The sequence below is a fragment of the Eublepharis macularius genome, chromosome 2 (genome assembly GCF_028583425.1).
Source record: "Eublepharis macularius isolate TG4126 chromosome 2, MPM_Emac_v1.0, whole genome shotgun sequence".
In the NCBI taxonomy this organism is placed as follows: Eukaryota; Metazoa; Chordata; class Lepidosauria; order Squamata; family Eublepharidae; genus Eublepharis; species Eublepharis macularius.
In genome coordinates, this window is record NC_072791.1 from 96183889 (window position 1) to 96200801 (window position 16913).

The 16913-nt window shown below is 39.9% G+C and overlaps 1 protein-coding gene across 1 annotated transcript in view; it reads right to left on the bottom strand.

Moving 5' to 3' along the window:
• Positions 1-682: 682 nt before the first annotated feature.
• ANO1 (anoctamin 1) overlaps positions 683-16913 on the bottom strand; it is a 207384-nt gene continuing 191153 nt past the window's right edge. The window contains exons 24-28 of the mRNA XM_054970723.1: positions 16513-16665; positions 15068-15120; positions 10091-10275; positions 4385-4490; positions 683-1978 (exon numbers count right to left, since the gene is read on the bottom strand). Coding sequence (XP_054826698.1) covers positions 1718-1978; positions 4385-4490; positions 10091-10275; positions 15068-15120; positions 16513-16665 — 758 coding nt within the window. The 3' untranslated portion in view covers positions 683-1717. The remainder of the gene's footprint in view (positions 1979-4384; positions 4491-10090; positions 10276-15067; positions 15121-16512; positions 16666-16913) is intronic.

Genomic DNA, 16913 nt, shown 5'->3' on the forward strand with positions numbered 1-16913 from the left:
CAATGCCTGGGTTACCTGAGCCATGTGCAGAGGAGGTGGTGCCAGGCCTGCCTGAGCCATGTGCAGAAAGGTATCCAAGTGGTAGCTAGGTTGCTTCTTCTTCCTTCCCTTCTTTTAAGTGGGGGCAGGCAGGCTGCTCTTCCTCTCCTTTGGAGGCTGGGCCAGAGTGGGCTGGAGGGCAGGGCCCTTTCCAGGGCTGTTTTCTCTTTCCAGTCTCCCCTGAGTTATTTACACATTTTGTGAAATAATACCTGGAGATTTCCTCTTAATAGCAATTTCACTGGTGACCTATTCTAATATTACAAGAAAGGTAACACAGTCCCTCTCCACTCCATTAATAATTGCGTAAGTTTCTACCAAGTTTCCTTTACAGATTTTTCCTCAAAAATAAGAAGCCCCAAATGCTCATTAGGAAGATGCTCCAATGCTTTGGTCATTTTGGTGTGGAAGAGGACAAGAGATATGACTAAGGATGAAAATGGGCAGAAGTTATAAAGAAGTAAGGAATAATATTAAAGCAATGTTAACAGGCAATAAGGTTTTTGGATCATAACTGCTACTGCTGAAAGGAAAGCTACTGAGACCTCTAGTGATTGAAACTCTAAGAGTATTATGGAATTTGGAAGCATTGGATGTCCTAAAATATGAGATGCCTGGCTATACTGACCAGGGATGATATCTTCTTCAGTAATAAGATATTATTGTCTATGATGGGCAGTGCAAGTTGCAGGTAGCTCTGTGTGTGCTCTTTAGTTCAGGGCACTTTTAAAAAAGGCCCTTCAGTGCTTGGGGAAGTTGTGCTGTTGCTAATATTCCATCTTGTCCTCTGGAACCCCTTTTGAATGTGCACTAGATGCTCTGCATTACTAAACTAAATGCCCTTCCACAATGTATTGTCGAAGGCTTTCACGGCCGGAGAACAACAACCGCCCTTCCACAAATTCTTCATCTCTTACATAAAAAGAAATGAAAGTTATTTAAGTGACCTGCTCTTGGATGCAGTAATAAACTTAATAATTTTGCTCTGAACATTTTTTTGGAATTATGAATGAAGTCAGCCGAATTGAGGAATTATACCAATAACTAGAGATTCCAATAAAATGAAAAATGAAACAATGCTGCCACTCTTTTTACTTAAAAAAAACAACAGAGTATACAGCATATAAAACCCAGGAAATGTAAAAGGATTTCTCCTTTTACAAAGTCTGCTAGTTCAAAGTTGAGCATTTTTCTACCACAATCTTGCAAAGATGCATGCCCAATTACATGTTTATTTGGTTTTATTGACTATAAGGCTCCCAAACAACTTCTCAGGAATGGGGAACTAATTTTTAAAATACTTGCAATTTGATGTTTTCCTTCAGTTGTTTCTCAGTAAAGAAGCTAAAATAAAATTCTCAGAGAACAGCCTACTGAAACCTAGCTGCTTTTTATATAAAAACAGTGATAGTTAGAAGCTAACCATGAAATATAGATAATATATCTATATATAATATGTAAAAAAATCCCTGCATTACTTGTTGTGCAAAAAAACCCCCCCATCTTGTAAAAAACAGAATATGGTCCTCCATCTGTGTACAAACATTGTTTTTCACACAGATACAAGCAAAATGGTTGCAAATGCTTAAACATGCACCAGGTTGTTTAAGAATCAAGTTCTATCCTTTTAAGTAATGGCTTATGAATGGAATGCCCCAATGGAAAACAACTTCCTCTTCTACACTTCAACATGGCACGAATGACAGGAAGACACACTCCCTCTAAGGCTTACTGATGGCCTTGGGCTATGGTTATTACAGTTTTCACCTTTCTTTTTGTCTTTATCTCTCCAGGTTTCTAGCAACTGCAGCTTTCCTTGTTCTTCCTTCATGAAGACCTCCACCATAAGAACTTTCTCTTTATGAATTTGTTGACTAATGTCCTTGGGAATGTCTGGAATAATCCAGTCCACGAAATCACTCATAAACATGACCAAATTCTGAAAAAAGCGAGAAGGAAATAGTAATGAAAAAATGTTAGCAAAGTCAAATCTAAAGGTATGATGTAACCTTTACAAGTGTAAAAATCCACTGTACTCATGTGTAGAGATGGGCACGATCCAAAAAAAATAAACGATCCAGCTGATCGTGGATCGGTGCTGGCAACGATCCCGAATTAAGGATCCGCACTGATCATCTCCCGTTCCTGAGCCGTGGATCATGGAGGCCAAAGTGGGGCGCGCTGCTACTCCCAGCTATGTGGGAAGGTGGGTGGTGGCGGCGGCCAACTCTCTCAGTCTCTCTCTCTCTTCAAAGGCTAGCAAGTAGCAAGCAAGAGCTCTGTCCCACTCCACTGCTCGCAGAAAGTGAAACCCAGCCTGGGAGCCCATGGAATGGGTCCCATTCAGCAACACAGGAGGTCTGTGTTTGGCCGTCAGAACTGCCTATCAGGGTTTGCAGGGATGAGATTGGAGTGCCCATGGCTACAGAACACCCCCTTTCCCCTCCCTCCCCTGGGTGTCTTCTCCCAACTTGTGACTGCTTTGCCGCTCCGTGGTTGGAAGGAAGCCCTGCTGATCAAGGAAAGCTGGGCTTCCATTTGGGTTTCCAGGGTGACAGAAGGAGGGCAAACAGAGCTCAGGCATTCCCCTGGCTCCGTTGCCAGGGGAATAGATTGCTGGCGCCTGAGTGTCTGGATCCCCGATCCGAGCCCGATTGTCCCGATCCAGGCCTCTCCCGACCACTGGATCGTTGGCTGTGGATGATCACGATCCGCCAGTTCACGATCACGTGATCACCATTATCATGGGTTTTTTTCGATCATAATGCGGATCGTGCCCATCTCTACTCATGTGCATAAAGATGTCTCATTTGAAATCAACGGGCTTTAAAACATGCTTAACTTGGGCTAGATTGTGCCCCAAATTTGTGTTTGTAAATATAGTTGCTTGTAAGTAAACTCCACTGAAATCAGTTGGGGGACTTCTGCCAAGATTAGGGCTGATATATAAGAAAGATTTTTGGAACCTTGTATCATATCTACATCCCCGCATAATGTACATTACTACAGTTCTTCAAGGGGCATGCTACAAAACTAGTTCTTGGTTACAGTTCCCTGACACTTGCACAAAACACAGATGATGACATACAAAAGTAGCACTTTGGATTCGTCTCTCTATGTACCTTACCATAATAGAGATTAATCCAGAAAAAGTAAAAACAAAAAGTAAACATTAATATCTAAAGAATGACATTTTCCAGCCTGGATCCACAGCATGAGAAACTGATACAAGAAGCCTGATTCATGCATCTGTGGCAGAAAATTAATGTCACTATTCACATAACATTCCCTACATAGAACTTAATCACTAAGAAGAAAATTGTCCTCAGTGTACATTGGTTCACATATACTTTCACTGAATTGTTTTCTTAATTTGTAAAGTTCAAAATGGTAACATAAGTTTGAAATGTACAGTCTCATTTCCAGCATCAGGAAAAAAAATTCCATTTACAATGACGTATAAGCAAACAACGCTTGGCAGTTATATAGTATTTTATACATTTGAAGGCACTTCACATCATTCAGCATCTCAGTAATCTACATAAGCTATAATCATTCTGTAATGAAGGCCAGTATAACTGTTACCATTTTAGATGAGTATCTGAATCTGAGAAACAGTAGTTTGTTTCAGGACAGAATATATACGCTGCAGCTAATTTATGGCTCTTTATTTCTATTAAGGTCTAGTACAAAACACCATATACGATGTGGTATCACTGTGCTTGCATTTCAGTTCTCCGGCTGGTTTATTTTAACTATATTTATTATGAAACTACGATTCCGTTTGCAAATCCTGGTTTGCAAGACACCGGTTCATTGCCTTCATTCTGTAGCTGTGGAGAGTGCAAGATCAGTGTGAGGGAATAGGCCAGAATTCAGCCAGGTTGTATGCATCATTATATAATGCCAAACCATAGTTAAGACTGTTAACAGACTAGCTTCAATTTTTGGTTCCAAATTGTGGTCTGGTAGTCTTTAACCACAGGTTTTGGAATGACTCACAATCAGATACTCATACTAAAAATAATTCGTTTGATTAAATCATGGTCTCACATTGTGTTTGAACCAAGCTGTTGGTGATGAGATACATGATATCATACCATATTTTGTGTTACATTAAATGCTTCCAGGAAGATGGGAGAAAGAGTGATGGCAGGTGCGTATGTCTCATATGTTGTAGCCTATAGACAATTAATAAAGCTGAGAGATGAACAAGCGGTTCCTCTTTTAACAGTTTATTCTGTTATCCACTTTGGTACAATAAGTCTTAATATGCCGTTCAGTTTCTCTAAATCTCACTGAGTTTGCAGCCATTCACTTTGATTGGGTTTCAGTCATACTTTACCTGGAACACTATGACAAATGCTAATCTTGCTGCTAGCACAGCCCAGAAATCCTTTGCAATTTCATATTTATTTTCAGACCATGGGGGTTCTCGGTAATCTTTGTATCTAAAAAACAAGACACAATTAATATTTAGTAGGATCCATCTGGAATTCACAACTTAGTGGTAAATCAACATTATATATGCAGAAAGCTGAGTACACCTGAAAGCCTATGGCTTTGGTGAAATTTGAAAAGTAGTCTTAAAATTATTTTCCTTTCTGTTCAAAAGAAAACAAAGGGTCTGATAATAGCCAGGCAGATGGTGAGTTGAATTCATTGATAACATGTTGACTAGTGTTGTCTTGTTTTTTTATGCCCTTCTAATATGCCCTTTCTTATGTTGTCTCTGCTTATATTTCAACTGTAAAAGCTTTTAGAAATAGACACAGAGTGTTTGTGAGCACACTCTGTTCTTTAATATAAAAGCCAGGTCTTGTACAGAGGACAAGATCATTTAGAGCAGTGATGGAGTCAAGGCACAAAATACAGATCATCATCTTTAAAATCAGGTATCTGTAAATATCTGGCTTATACCTTAAAAGAAAGTATCTCTAGCAAATCCTTTTAAAGACTATTTGGATATGTCTCCAAATTAACAGCACAATCCTATGCCAAGTTATATGGCATAGTTATCCTATGCCAAAAAAAAGAAAAAGAAAATGGACCAAAATTTCACACAGACAGGGCCGGTTTAGCATTCGCAAACTGGCGGGTTGTGGGATGTCCACTTTCCACAAACCCCATGACTTTTTGGCCGGTTCATTGGTCCATCATCTGTGAACCCAGACGTGGGGGGGGGGGGTTAAGCACTCCTGGTGGCACTGGCAAGTGGCGCGGGGAGGGCTTTAACGTTTAAATCCTCCCTTTGCTCCAGCTGACTGGAGCAAGGGGAGGGGGATTAAAGTGCTCCTGGCATCGCTGGCAAGCAACGCCAGGAGGGTTTTAACGTTTAAATACCCCCTTGGTCCAGCTGACTGGCAGCCCCCCCAATCAGCTGGAGCAAGGGGAAGGGGGTTAAAGCACTCCCAGCATCACTGGCAAATGGTTCCAGGAGGGCTTTAATGTTTAAATCCCCTCTTGCTCCAGAAGATGACAGGCCTGCCAGTCAACTGGAGCAAGGGGAGGGGGGTTAAAGAGCTCCCAGCATCGCTGGCAGGCAGTGTCAAGAGGGCTTTAATGTTTAAATTCCCCCCTTGGTCCAGCTGACTGGCAGGCCCACTAGTCAGCTGGAGCAAGAGGAGGGGGGTTAAAGCGCTCCTGGCATCACTGGCAGGGCTTTAACATTTAAATCCCCCCTAGCTCCAGCTGACTGGCAAGCATGGACCTACAAACTGGTCCATGAACCGGTGCGGGTCCGTGAAAAGTTTGTGGTCCATGAAACACGACGGCCCATGGCCCAACGGCCCATGGGTTTTTCCCCATCCATGCCCACCTCTAATGACAACTTTTGTGGCTGGCTAGATGTTTGGACTGCATTTTGGTTGTTTTAGTTTAGAATAAGGGAAACAAAGGTGGGACATTTCAGAGGTTATAAATATGGACAGAGGAAGTAAAAAATGTTTTAAAATGTGCTATCAGAAATTATTGGGTCACACCCTAAAAATCTTGTTGGTCTCTAAAGTGTCACTCGATTCAAATTCAGAAATTATTCTTCCTGGTCCCTGACTTTTGGGGGCTGGCATCAGTTTGTCCAGAGGAAACCAGTGCTACTGGGTTGTATTGTGTATCTAAATACTGGGACAGCTGGAAGAAGAATGGAAAAGACAACTGTGGTCATTTCCACATGGATTATTTGTCATGGAGGTCAATTCTGTTGAGAAACAGGTTTTTTTCCTGTTTCCCCACAGCACAGTGGTGCACTCATGCAGCTATCAGCATTTCCCCAGCTTTTCTCCTATCTTTCTCAAACCTACTTTGCACCAAAGTGTTTGGAAGATTGCAGTACAGCCTGGATGAGTACTGTGTGGATGGGAAAGTATGAATTTTCTTGTCCACAGGGTAGCCATTTTCTCAGATCCTGTTCCTGCACCAGCCATTCTCTCCCCACCTCCTACTGCAGGGGGAGGGGGCCTTTTATTTTATTTTTTTAAATTAACAGTATTGTTATAATCAATATATTGTTGTAGCAATATATGTAACAGGTTCTCTAAATTCCCAATTTTGATTTTTTTTAAAAATATGCAAAAGTAGTCCTGGGAAGCAAGAAGTGGCTGGCAGCTACTGACAGGGAGATGGGGCAGGGAAGCTGCAGGGAAACCTACTATATGGAAACACTGTTGCTATTGCACTTTATCATCAGCCACACCAGCAATGGGAAACCACAGAAGCACATCCCTGTGTGGAAACCACCTGTGAGGAATGGGCAACAATAGCTTTCCATACCAACACTATTTTAAAATGTATACCTTTTCACTTGATTAAATAAATCTCCTAAATGTGTTAATTGTACAACATAAAATGTGGAATAGAATATTCTTTTGGTTATAATGGTTTAATGTAAAGTTCACTTTATACCACAATTTGGACTGATTTGGATACTCATTAGAAAACAAAATATTTATTTTTTAAAATCTACAAGAATAACCAAAGGATTTTTTTAATATAGTGTATGAAACAACATGGGAGACTTCCACATTGGTTATATGTCCCAGGTTTAATGCTGTTGGGAATTTTTCCTCCTACTTTCCCATAGTACTTTGGAATATTCATGCAAATGCACACTCCAGGTTTCCCGTTTCCCCCCCATCTTTCACAAACCTGCTTTGCTCCGAAATTGCAGTAAAGCTGGGATTGCAATAAATACAATTGCAGTAAAGTTGGGATGGCTGCCACATGGGTGGAAAAGTTTGGATTTTCTCACTCATATGGCAGCCATTTTCCCTGATCCTGTCACTGCAGTGGCTATTTTTTCTCCCTACCCACCAGGAGACTTTTTAAAAAATGTCATGCTCATATTGTTAGAACAATATATTATTATAATAATAAGTGTACCAGGTCCTATGAAGAATTCATAGCTTTCATTTTTTTAAAAAGCAAGTCTCTAGCCCTTTGTGCTGAGGAGATATAATGGAAAAGGCACACCTCTGCAACAGAAGGAGCTAGAGAGTTACTTTTTTAAAAATTAAAGGTGAGAATTCACAGAACTGGATAAATTAATATGAAATTTACAATTTTAAAATAATTTTAAAAGCCCCAATGGCCCAGAGGAGCGGAGATAGCCACTGCTGGGGACCGAGGCAGGGAAATTGCAGGAAAACTGCCATGTGGAAGCCTGTTGCTGCTGCACTGTATCTGCAGCTGCACTGGCAATGAGGAAATCACACAAGTTTGTTCCCATGTGGAAACTACCACTAACTTAAAGGAATCTATACGAGTCTATATAATTTGTAGTATTAACTGAGTAATATTATATATGTTAATAATTCTTAAGTATGATCTTAGAAGACCAGGAACAAATTCTTTGAAATTAAAGGGAAGTAGTAGTCCTCTTTGTTGAAATGCTGAACCACAAATAGTTGTTGTCGGCTCTCATTTTCCTACACAACTTTATTAAAGTATCTGGAGTATACATGTATTTTGGAATGTGTAAGGTCCATTAATGTCTGAACTGCTTGCCGTTAGAAGAATGATGTGGTAATGAGTCTACAGGTAAACCAAATCTAGAGCCAAGATACAGCAAAACAACAACAACAAAGAGTTGTAGTATATCCTGAATGGTAATCTGGCTAGATTTTTTCCCTGTTCAATACACACAGTACAACTGTCGCCATAGAAATCCAAACTCTACAACTGCTTATTTCCCTGTGGTTACAGAACAGCATGAAGCCTGAAAAGAAGGTATTGTTAGCAGTAGGAACTGAGCAAAGTGAAAATTCTGGGGAGTGAGGCTTAGGAGGACTCCACATAGTATCACCTGTGGTATGATCACATATACCTTCATATAAACACAGATCCATGAAGAACAACACTATCTTTGTTGATTGACATGTAAAACATTTTGATATTTTGTATAATTTATCTCTACATTATACAGAAAGGGGAAAGAAAAGTATGGAAGGTAGGAAAAGGAAGCAAGCATAAATAACTGATGTGTTGGCTTTGGTTGCCATTCACTCTGAAGTAATCCATTGCCCTAGTAATCACAAACAGCAGTGGCTTTCAGTAGCGTGAATCGTCTTGTTTACCACTATACTTTAGGGTGGATTTTTGAGGCACAAAGCGCAGTACATCACCATATTTCAGAGGGCAAAGCTGCCCTCATTCATTCTACTTGCTCTGTGAATGGAGGTCAACATGTGGTGTTCATGTGCTGATTCCTACTGATGCTTTAACATAAAAATGAGGAGTTTCTTAATGCATCAGCAGTTTCATCTGGATGTTTTGACAAATGAATCTTCATGTATTTTCCCTGAGAGACTGGAGGGCCTGAAGCTGCAGGGAGAAGCATTCTCCTCAGAAACACTCTTTTGTATGAACTCTGTATTAATGTTATAGGACTCCTGTGAAGAACAGAAGGCATCTCAACGTAGAGCACAGCTACAAGTTGCTGCAATTCAAGGGACTGACCACCATACAGAAGTCAGAAAGACTGAGACCTGGGTCTGCTTGAGTAAAACAGGCCTGTTTTGTTACATGATTGTTGTTATATATGCTTTATTGTTGTATTGTTCCAAATAAGATGGTTTTTTCAAGTTTGTTCATTGTAATCTTTTATAAATGCAAGTGTCACAAGGTGGGATCACAGTCATGGACATGAACTCTCCCAGTTCTTAAATTAGATAAATCTATTTATTTGATATAGCCCTTGAACAAAACAGGTATTCAGTACAGATGTACTGAAACATCTTTAAGTGCAATGTTCATATAGAGACCATGGGAAGATACTAAATAAAGCGTAGTACAAATGGCTTCTAAAAGGACATGAAGAGATGTGGGGAGAAACTACATTACCTTGGAAGGTGATAAGGCAAATGACACACTAAAATGTAATGCAATAGTTTAAGACTGAACTATTCTGGGGAACATGCTCTGTCTTCTTCTACCATTTATACACATGAAGGACAGCATCTCCACTCCTTCAACACTTGACCCAACTTTTCTTTCCTCTATCCTGTTATTTGACACTTCCTGTGAGCTCTGGGATCACCTATGGAAGAAGCCACTTCAGAAAACCAGATATAGGATTAGATCCAATGGAGTGTTTCTGCAGAGAACTCTCCTCCCAGAAATAGGATATCAGGGGGCTTTGGGGGCTGCAGTGGTAGGGAGGGGGTAAGAAAATCATGCCTGGTTGAAAATACTTCCACACATGAAAATGTTCTGCTGAATCCAAGCTGTAGTTTAAAATCCTTGCTGGATGTAATGTTCATGTTTTGATAAAGGTGGTAAAGGGAAGGAAGTATCTTCTCCAAAACTAGAGGTTCCCGTTGAGATGGATAAAGCAGTGGCAGCTGGGAGAAGAGGGTGTATGCACAGGGTTGGACTTGGGACAATAACAGTTCATATACAGATTGAAGGGTGGTAGTAGCAAGTATATAGTACATATAACATGGTCGGCTACAGAAAGGTATATGGAAATTTAAGAATGAGTCTATGTGAGATGTAAGAATTAAATCCTAGTGAACAGCGTTAAGAAAAACTACTTTAAAGAAATAACATTATGTACCTGCATATTTGGACTGGGTAGCCAAGCTCCATAGAGTCATTAGGAGCTGTTCCTTCTTGAAAATCGCTGACATTAAAATAGGATAGCGTATGGTTCACGAAGCCATGCATGGTGCCATTTTCACTGTACATATACAGGTACACGAGGCGTGGAATGAAGTCAGATGTGAATGAGATCACAAATGCCTAAGCCATAAGAGTAAAGAATGAGCACAATATTCAGGCACTGCATGACAGAATCAACTGTATGTTTCCCTAGTAGTGCTCAGGTTGGTTTGGGCCATATTACTAGAACTTCAAAGCCAAACTTTTCTATTCACACTACAGAAGTTTTAGATTTAAACTCCAGAACTGCTGCGTATTGAGAATGAGCAACTGAAATCACATGGTGTGCATACATAAATACAGGCCTTTCAGAAAATCATGACTTTTGTAATCACAGTATTGATTTCTTTTAGTATAAGTGTGACATTTGGTGTGTTACTCATTCTTTCACTCTGGTTCTGTGTCTACATACAGTTTTTACTACTCAAACAGGCCAAATGAAACAAGATGGCAAACTTGTGGTTGCTGCAAGTTCAGTGTTCCCATTTTAAAGTGTGGTGCAGAGCTCTTTTCCTCTCCCACCCTGTGCCTTCTCAAGTGCTGAAATAGCTGCTGTACCATAGTGGTTAAAAGATTTGTGCTGCGAATCAGCAGTCTGCCTGTTTAAATCTCATTACTGCTGTGAACTCGGCTGGTGGTCTGAGCTATTCCTCTTAGCTTCAGCTCCCCAGCTATATTGTGGAGATAATGATAACATTGACTTTGTTCACCGCTCTGAGTGGGGCAATAATCTATCTAGAAGACCAGTATATAGCTGTATTATTATTGTTGTTGTTGTTGCTGCTGTGTGTGAGGGGGCCATGGCCCACAAGTTCACCATCATGTTTAGTTTGACTCACAGGGGAAATGAATACAAAGACCTCCCCTCTTCTTTCTCAGTGGGAATTTGAAGCAACTTCTTACCAATTGTTTTTAAAGATTTCATTTCTGGAAGAGGTTCCAAATATTGCCAATACAATCGTTCATAATTAAAATAAATAATATGAGTGGAACTGTGTTTGGGGAAGCTCTGATCACTCCCCTGGGAAACAGACATCCCAAGTGACATTGTTCATTCTCTTTTCCTCTGCTTTAGGTACCAGCAGTGCTTTTGTGTCATCAGCAACCATTATAACACTTCTCACCTTCATTTCAGGCTTTTTTGCATGCCTAACAACTAACATACATGACAGTAAGAAAAGGGACAAAGTATGCCATGCACAACAGCTCAGAAAGTGAAGGATCAAGAATGAATGTGGACAGAGAGATGGGCAACAAACAGCATAGTTTTTGTCTATAAACATAGCTCAGGATCAGGAACATTCAAAAGATGTTTTAAATTATAGAAGAAATCATGATTTAAATCAGTGGCCCCCAACTTTTTTCAGTGTGGTGATCCCTTTTTAATGTCAACAAATTCCACAGACCAACACATGATAGAAATTGTAGTTTTAGTCCATTGATTAATAACATATTTTATTTGTTTGTTTGTTTGTTTTTTATACTACTTTTCTTCAGTTAAGATCCACAATTACAATGGTTAAAAACAATACAAAATATAATATTCAATAAAATCCACAATAAAACAGCCTAGTACAATTATTAAAAAACACTCTAGTTCCAACCTCAGACTATAAAATAACATAAACATTGCAGGTAGATAAAAATGCACACCATGCACAAAATGCTACCATGAGCTCAGTAACACTTTTAAACGAACTTGTATCTTATTAATCGTAACAATATCTACATCCTTTTGAAAAATAGTAATATGTGCATTTATATTTTCTTATTTATTATACTGAGATGGCTTGTGCTGTTTTGCAGCTTCCAGAGATTGGAAGTCTGGCTGAAGGGTAGACAGTACAGACCAACGACTTGACACAGTAGGTCAACTTTGTAGGTTTGTACAGTTATTGGTGTAGCTGCCTTGAATGATCCCTTTGCTAACACAGTTAGATTTCTGTAATCCTAATCCTATTACAGTGCTTACTGGATGTTGATTGTATTGATGTACACTGTGTAATCTGTCTTGAATCTCAGTGAGAAGGTACACTATACATAACAAATAAAACAGTACTTATGGAAATTTGCTTGGGTTCATTATGAGCTTTCAGGCTTGGCAGAATAACTAGTGGATGATTATTTATTTTGATTTTAATTTTGCTTTTCACTGGTAATTTGGCTCCCAAAGAATCTCACAGGTATTGGAATTGAACACAATGATTAAACTGTGTAATAAAATGCTCCTTGTGGAGAGAATTCTCAATTGTGCTGGATCGAGACATGATCAAGGGGTGCCTGGCTGCTCCCACCATGGTCTTGGTGATGGCCCTTGGTTTGGAAGAAGGGGATCTCATCTCCAGAATATGCTGTCAGATCTCTGGGCACATGTGTTGCGCTGCAGATCTTTTCCACAGCTGATAATGTAGTGATTACTAATCTAAGTGGCAAAATAAATGAGATGTCCGTGACAACTGAACAAGTAATTTATTCCAGCATGAGCTTTCTTGAGTCAGAACTTGCTTCAGACCTATGAACTGTCAGGAGGGGGGGGGGAAACCCTTCCGCTCCTACACTTACGGGGCTACCCTGGGGTGGTTGAGAGGGAGATGCCATGCTCTGGTAAAGCTCCTGGGCCCTGATGGCTGTTTGATGCAGCCCTTCGAGGGCTGGTAGAGATGTGAGAGACATTGGAGAAGCCAAGAGATGGGCCCACAAGGAAGCTGCAGGTTGAATAGTGACTCCTTAAAGGACCACAGACCACACCTCCATTCAAGGCTGAGGCTTTCCAGCTATCACTAGAGATTGGGGGAGGCAATGACCCAACAAAGCACCTCACAAGGAGCAGTTATCCTTGCAAGTAGGCAAGCAGACCTGACTGGGCTGGTGTTTACTTAGAGGTCTCCAGCTGAGGCTGGCCTGATGACACCTACCAGGATGGGGAGCTCAGAGCAGGCAGACCCAGTTGGAAGGTATGGCTGGCATGGAGATAAGATGGGGGGGGGGAGCACAGGAAGAGGAAGGTGGAAACCTGCCCAAGCTAGAGGAATTCAGACCCCTTGCAATAACTTCACAGCTCCTCAGGTCTCCAGCACACAGGCTGGGAACCCCTGAAAAAGGGATTGATGGAAAGATCTGAGGTAAGGGCAGAAAGGGAAGGGAAACAGACTGGCACTGGCTGAGCATCTCAGCTTCAACTCGTCATTATGGCTACATTTTTATACATATTCCCACAATTTGGTAGGTGCGTCACTAGGAAGCTATGAAATTATTCCTTAGTAATCACTTCAATTTTATGATGCTGTTCTATTTTGCATTTACAGTAAGTGTGTGCTTATGAATTACTATGAATTATGAATTACTAATACAACATGGGGTGGAATGGTGAAATAGCAAAAACTTACTCTGTTTCTCAACAACAGCACATCCCAAATGTATTGCATGAAACTTGACTTTGGATATGCATTTACATGCTGTAAATAACTGAAGACAAATCAACTTTTTAAATAGCTGTAAAATACTCTTTACAAGCCATGAGATTCTTTTATATTTTATTCTTTAAAAGCCATTAGGTTCCTTATAGGCTTAGATTTGTTTAATACAGAGATTAGTTTAATTAAAAAGGATTTTAACCCGGTTTACTGGAAGGCCTGACAAATAAGTATGACTTACAATGCAGAAAAAATTAACACACGTCTATTGTATTTTCCACAACTTTTGCTCTTTTCATTGGCTACTGTTTTCAAGAAAGGAGGCAGAGGAATATATATATTGTTGTGTGAGTCATGCCACTGTATTAAGCGAAGTGGAGAAATGTGCCTGCTCTATTCCTAGACTTTTTGTGCTCTGATCATTAATGAGAGACAATGAACACTCTCTGGCAATTTGTTGACAGCAGTATCAGAAATGTGAGTGATTCTCACTTGAGAAGGTAAGACGAAAATGTCTCATTTGGCAGGGTGGCTTAGAGGTTTGTGGAGAAAAACACATATGATTTGGGTCTAAGGAGGCTGATGTTGATTTAAGACTAGCACGACCTAACATTGTAATCTCTTCTGTGCCTCTAAAATGCCTATGCCTCTAAAAACCCAAATATAATGAAAGATTGTAACAGCAATAGTATAGTGTTGCCTTTTCTAAATGAAATGGTAAAGCCTGGCTTGAACTTTCAATTTTTAACCATGAAAGCAAAAGAAAGATAGGGTTACTCAAAGGAACAAAACCAATGGTTGCCACTGTTAAAGGGACTATTGGGAGCAATACTAGCAAACAGGAAATACAACATAAGAGACAAAAAAACGGACTGGAAGAAAAAGATAAAGGAAACATATGCCCTGAATTACACTGGGATGATAAAAGTTAGTATCGCAATGAAGAAGCACCAAAACTCGTTTGGTTGTTGGAAAGAATTGTATACTTTCTGTAACAGCTGCCCATTTTTTCCTAAATGTCTGCTTCATGACTAACTTGGCATTCATTTGTATCTGTCTAAATGTCTGCCATCCAAATCCAACAATTCAGTAAGGAAGTTATTCATCACACCTTACTGACAAATAAACATTTATTTATGAGTATTTTAGCTAGTTTTTAAATGCCTTCTTACATTTGGCCCTTATAACTGGTTTTGTTTACTCATCTTGTCCTACCTTTCTTGCAACTTGCTCAGAGTGGGTTTTAACTTCACAACAACCTTGTGAAATGGGTAAACTTGAGAGCTAGTGACTTGCCCAAGTCTTCTCAGAAAGAGTCATAACTGAACACAAATTTGTTCTGTGATTTCCACATCTGTATTAAACAACTTATTTTCACTACAAAAGCTGTCTTCAATGTGATATTCAAAACTGAAAATGTGAAACACTGTGGTCATTATTATTTGCAAAGAATTACTTACATTTATTATCACAGCAAGTTTTCCTACACCTCTGAGGATATTATACCATATTCCTGGGGGAAGGCAATAAATTAAACAATTAAATTAAACAATAAATTAAACAATTAAACAATGTAATTGATTGCATGTTACCGATTGTGCAGACCAGACCCTGATATTTTTGTGAAAATGTGATATTGGAATGAATATCAATGTTAGCAACAAGGCTAAGAATGGTTGTTGTGGGTTTTCTGGGCTGTATTGCCGTGGTCTTGGCATTGTAGTTCCTGACGTTTCGCCAGCAGCTGTGGCTGGCATCTTCAGAGGTGTAGCACCAAAAGACAGAGATCTCTCAGTGTCACTAGTCACTAGATCTCTGTCTTTTGGTGCTACACCTCTGAAGATGTCAGCCACAGCTGCTGGCGAAACGTCAGGAACTACAATGCCAAGACCACGGCAATACAGCCCGGAAAACCCACAACAACCATCGTTCTCCGGCCGTGAAAGCCTTCGACAATACAAGGCTAAGAATCTCTCTTATCTATGTTTACAGGAGCTATTTCAACACATAAGAGCTGGGTTTGTGATTGTCATGAACAGAGGTACGTTTGTGTTCTCTCAATGCAGCTTTAGAGACAGAGGCTTACAAAAAGGGCGCACTGAGTTTCATGGCTGAAGAGACATTGGGACATAGGCGTCCTTTAGCTGAGCTGAACAGTCTAGCTGGTGCATCCTCAATGGCCCCATAGTCAATCAATAAGATTAGCAGTCAGTCCAGCTATGGTGGCCTTTCTACCTCTGTCCCTCAAGTGTCTATTCAGCAATTAGTCATTGTAGCACAGCTTTTGCTATTTTCTCTCCTCCATCTTTCTCTGCCCTTTATCTAATTTCCTTCCTTTAAATACAAACCATGCAGAGGCTGTACCATGAGACCAGCTCTTAGGTGCCTATCACTAAGCTCAGCTGATTTTAACATGCCACCTAAACTTCCTTCCCTGTCTATGGTGACCTGGTAAAAAACAGGACCTACAGGGCTAGTAGTCGCACATGAATGGCTTGCCACAGTCATGCTTAGAAGTATCTGCATAGGTTCAATTTAAAGATGCCACAGCCCAGCCTTCTGTACATACTGAAGAAACTAATTAATACAGAACATGAAGTGAATTGTAACAAGAGGAAGAACCTATTAAGGATATAACTAATGAACAATACCTGCATAATAGTTTCCCATTTTATTAGATATTGATCATTCTAAACCTTCACAAATCACTTATGTTTCTTCTCAAGATACAGCACTGCTCTAAATAAGTTGAAAATACATATGAGGCAAGTTTTTAAAAAATCACAGCAGCTATGTTATATCTTACTTTTTCTCTGAATAGTCTAAGGGTTTTTTGCTTTCATCAGGGTGACTATGACACAGATAAGAATATTAACTAGTTACAGTACTATTAGTACTTGCTTACCTATATCTTTGGCTCTAACTGCAACTGGCCTCCTAAGCTCAGTAACAAACTTCCTTGCATCCAGACGTATTTCAATGATGTTGTTCAGCAGTGCAAATAAGGGAGCCAATGGGAAGGATGCAACAAACAGGGTTACAAATCCAAACTGGATGACTGAAAATAAAAACCAGTGTTATATGTTACACTTTTAAAGTACATTGATGTATGAGACTATGAAGGACTGTATGGGACTATGATGCCCTTTTGACTTAAACAACTTAAATGGCACTAGAGGTGTTTTTAAATTCAAAAATAACAAAATATTTTATTTAACAAAGAGGGGAAAGGTCAGGTGAACTCACGGGTTGAAAATCCAAACTGTCAGTACTGAACTCCTCTCAGCTAGGACTGAAATCAGACTC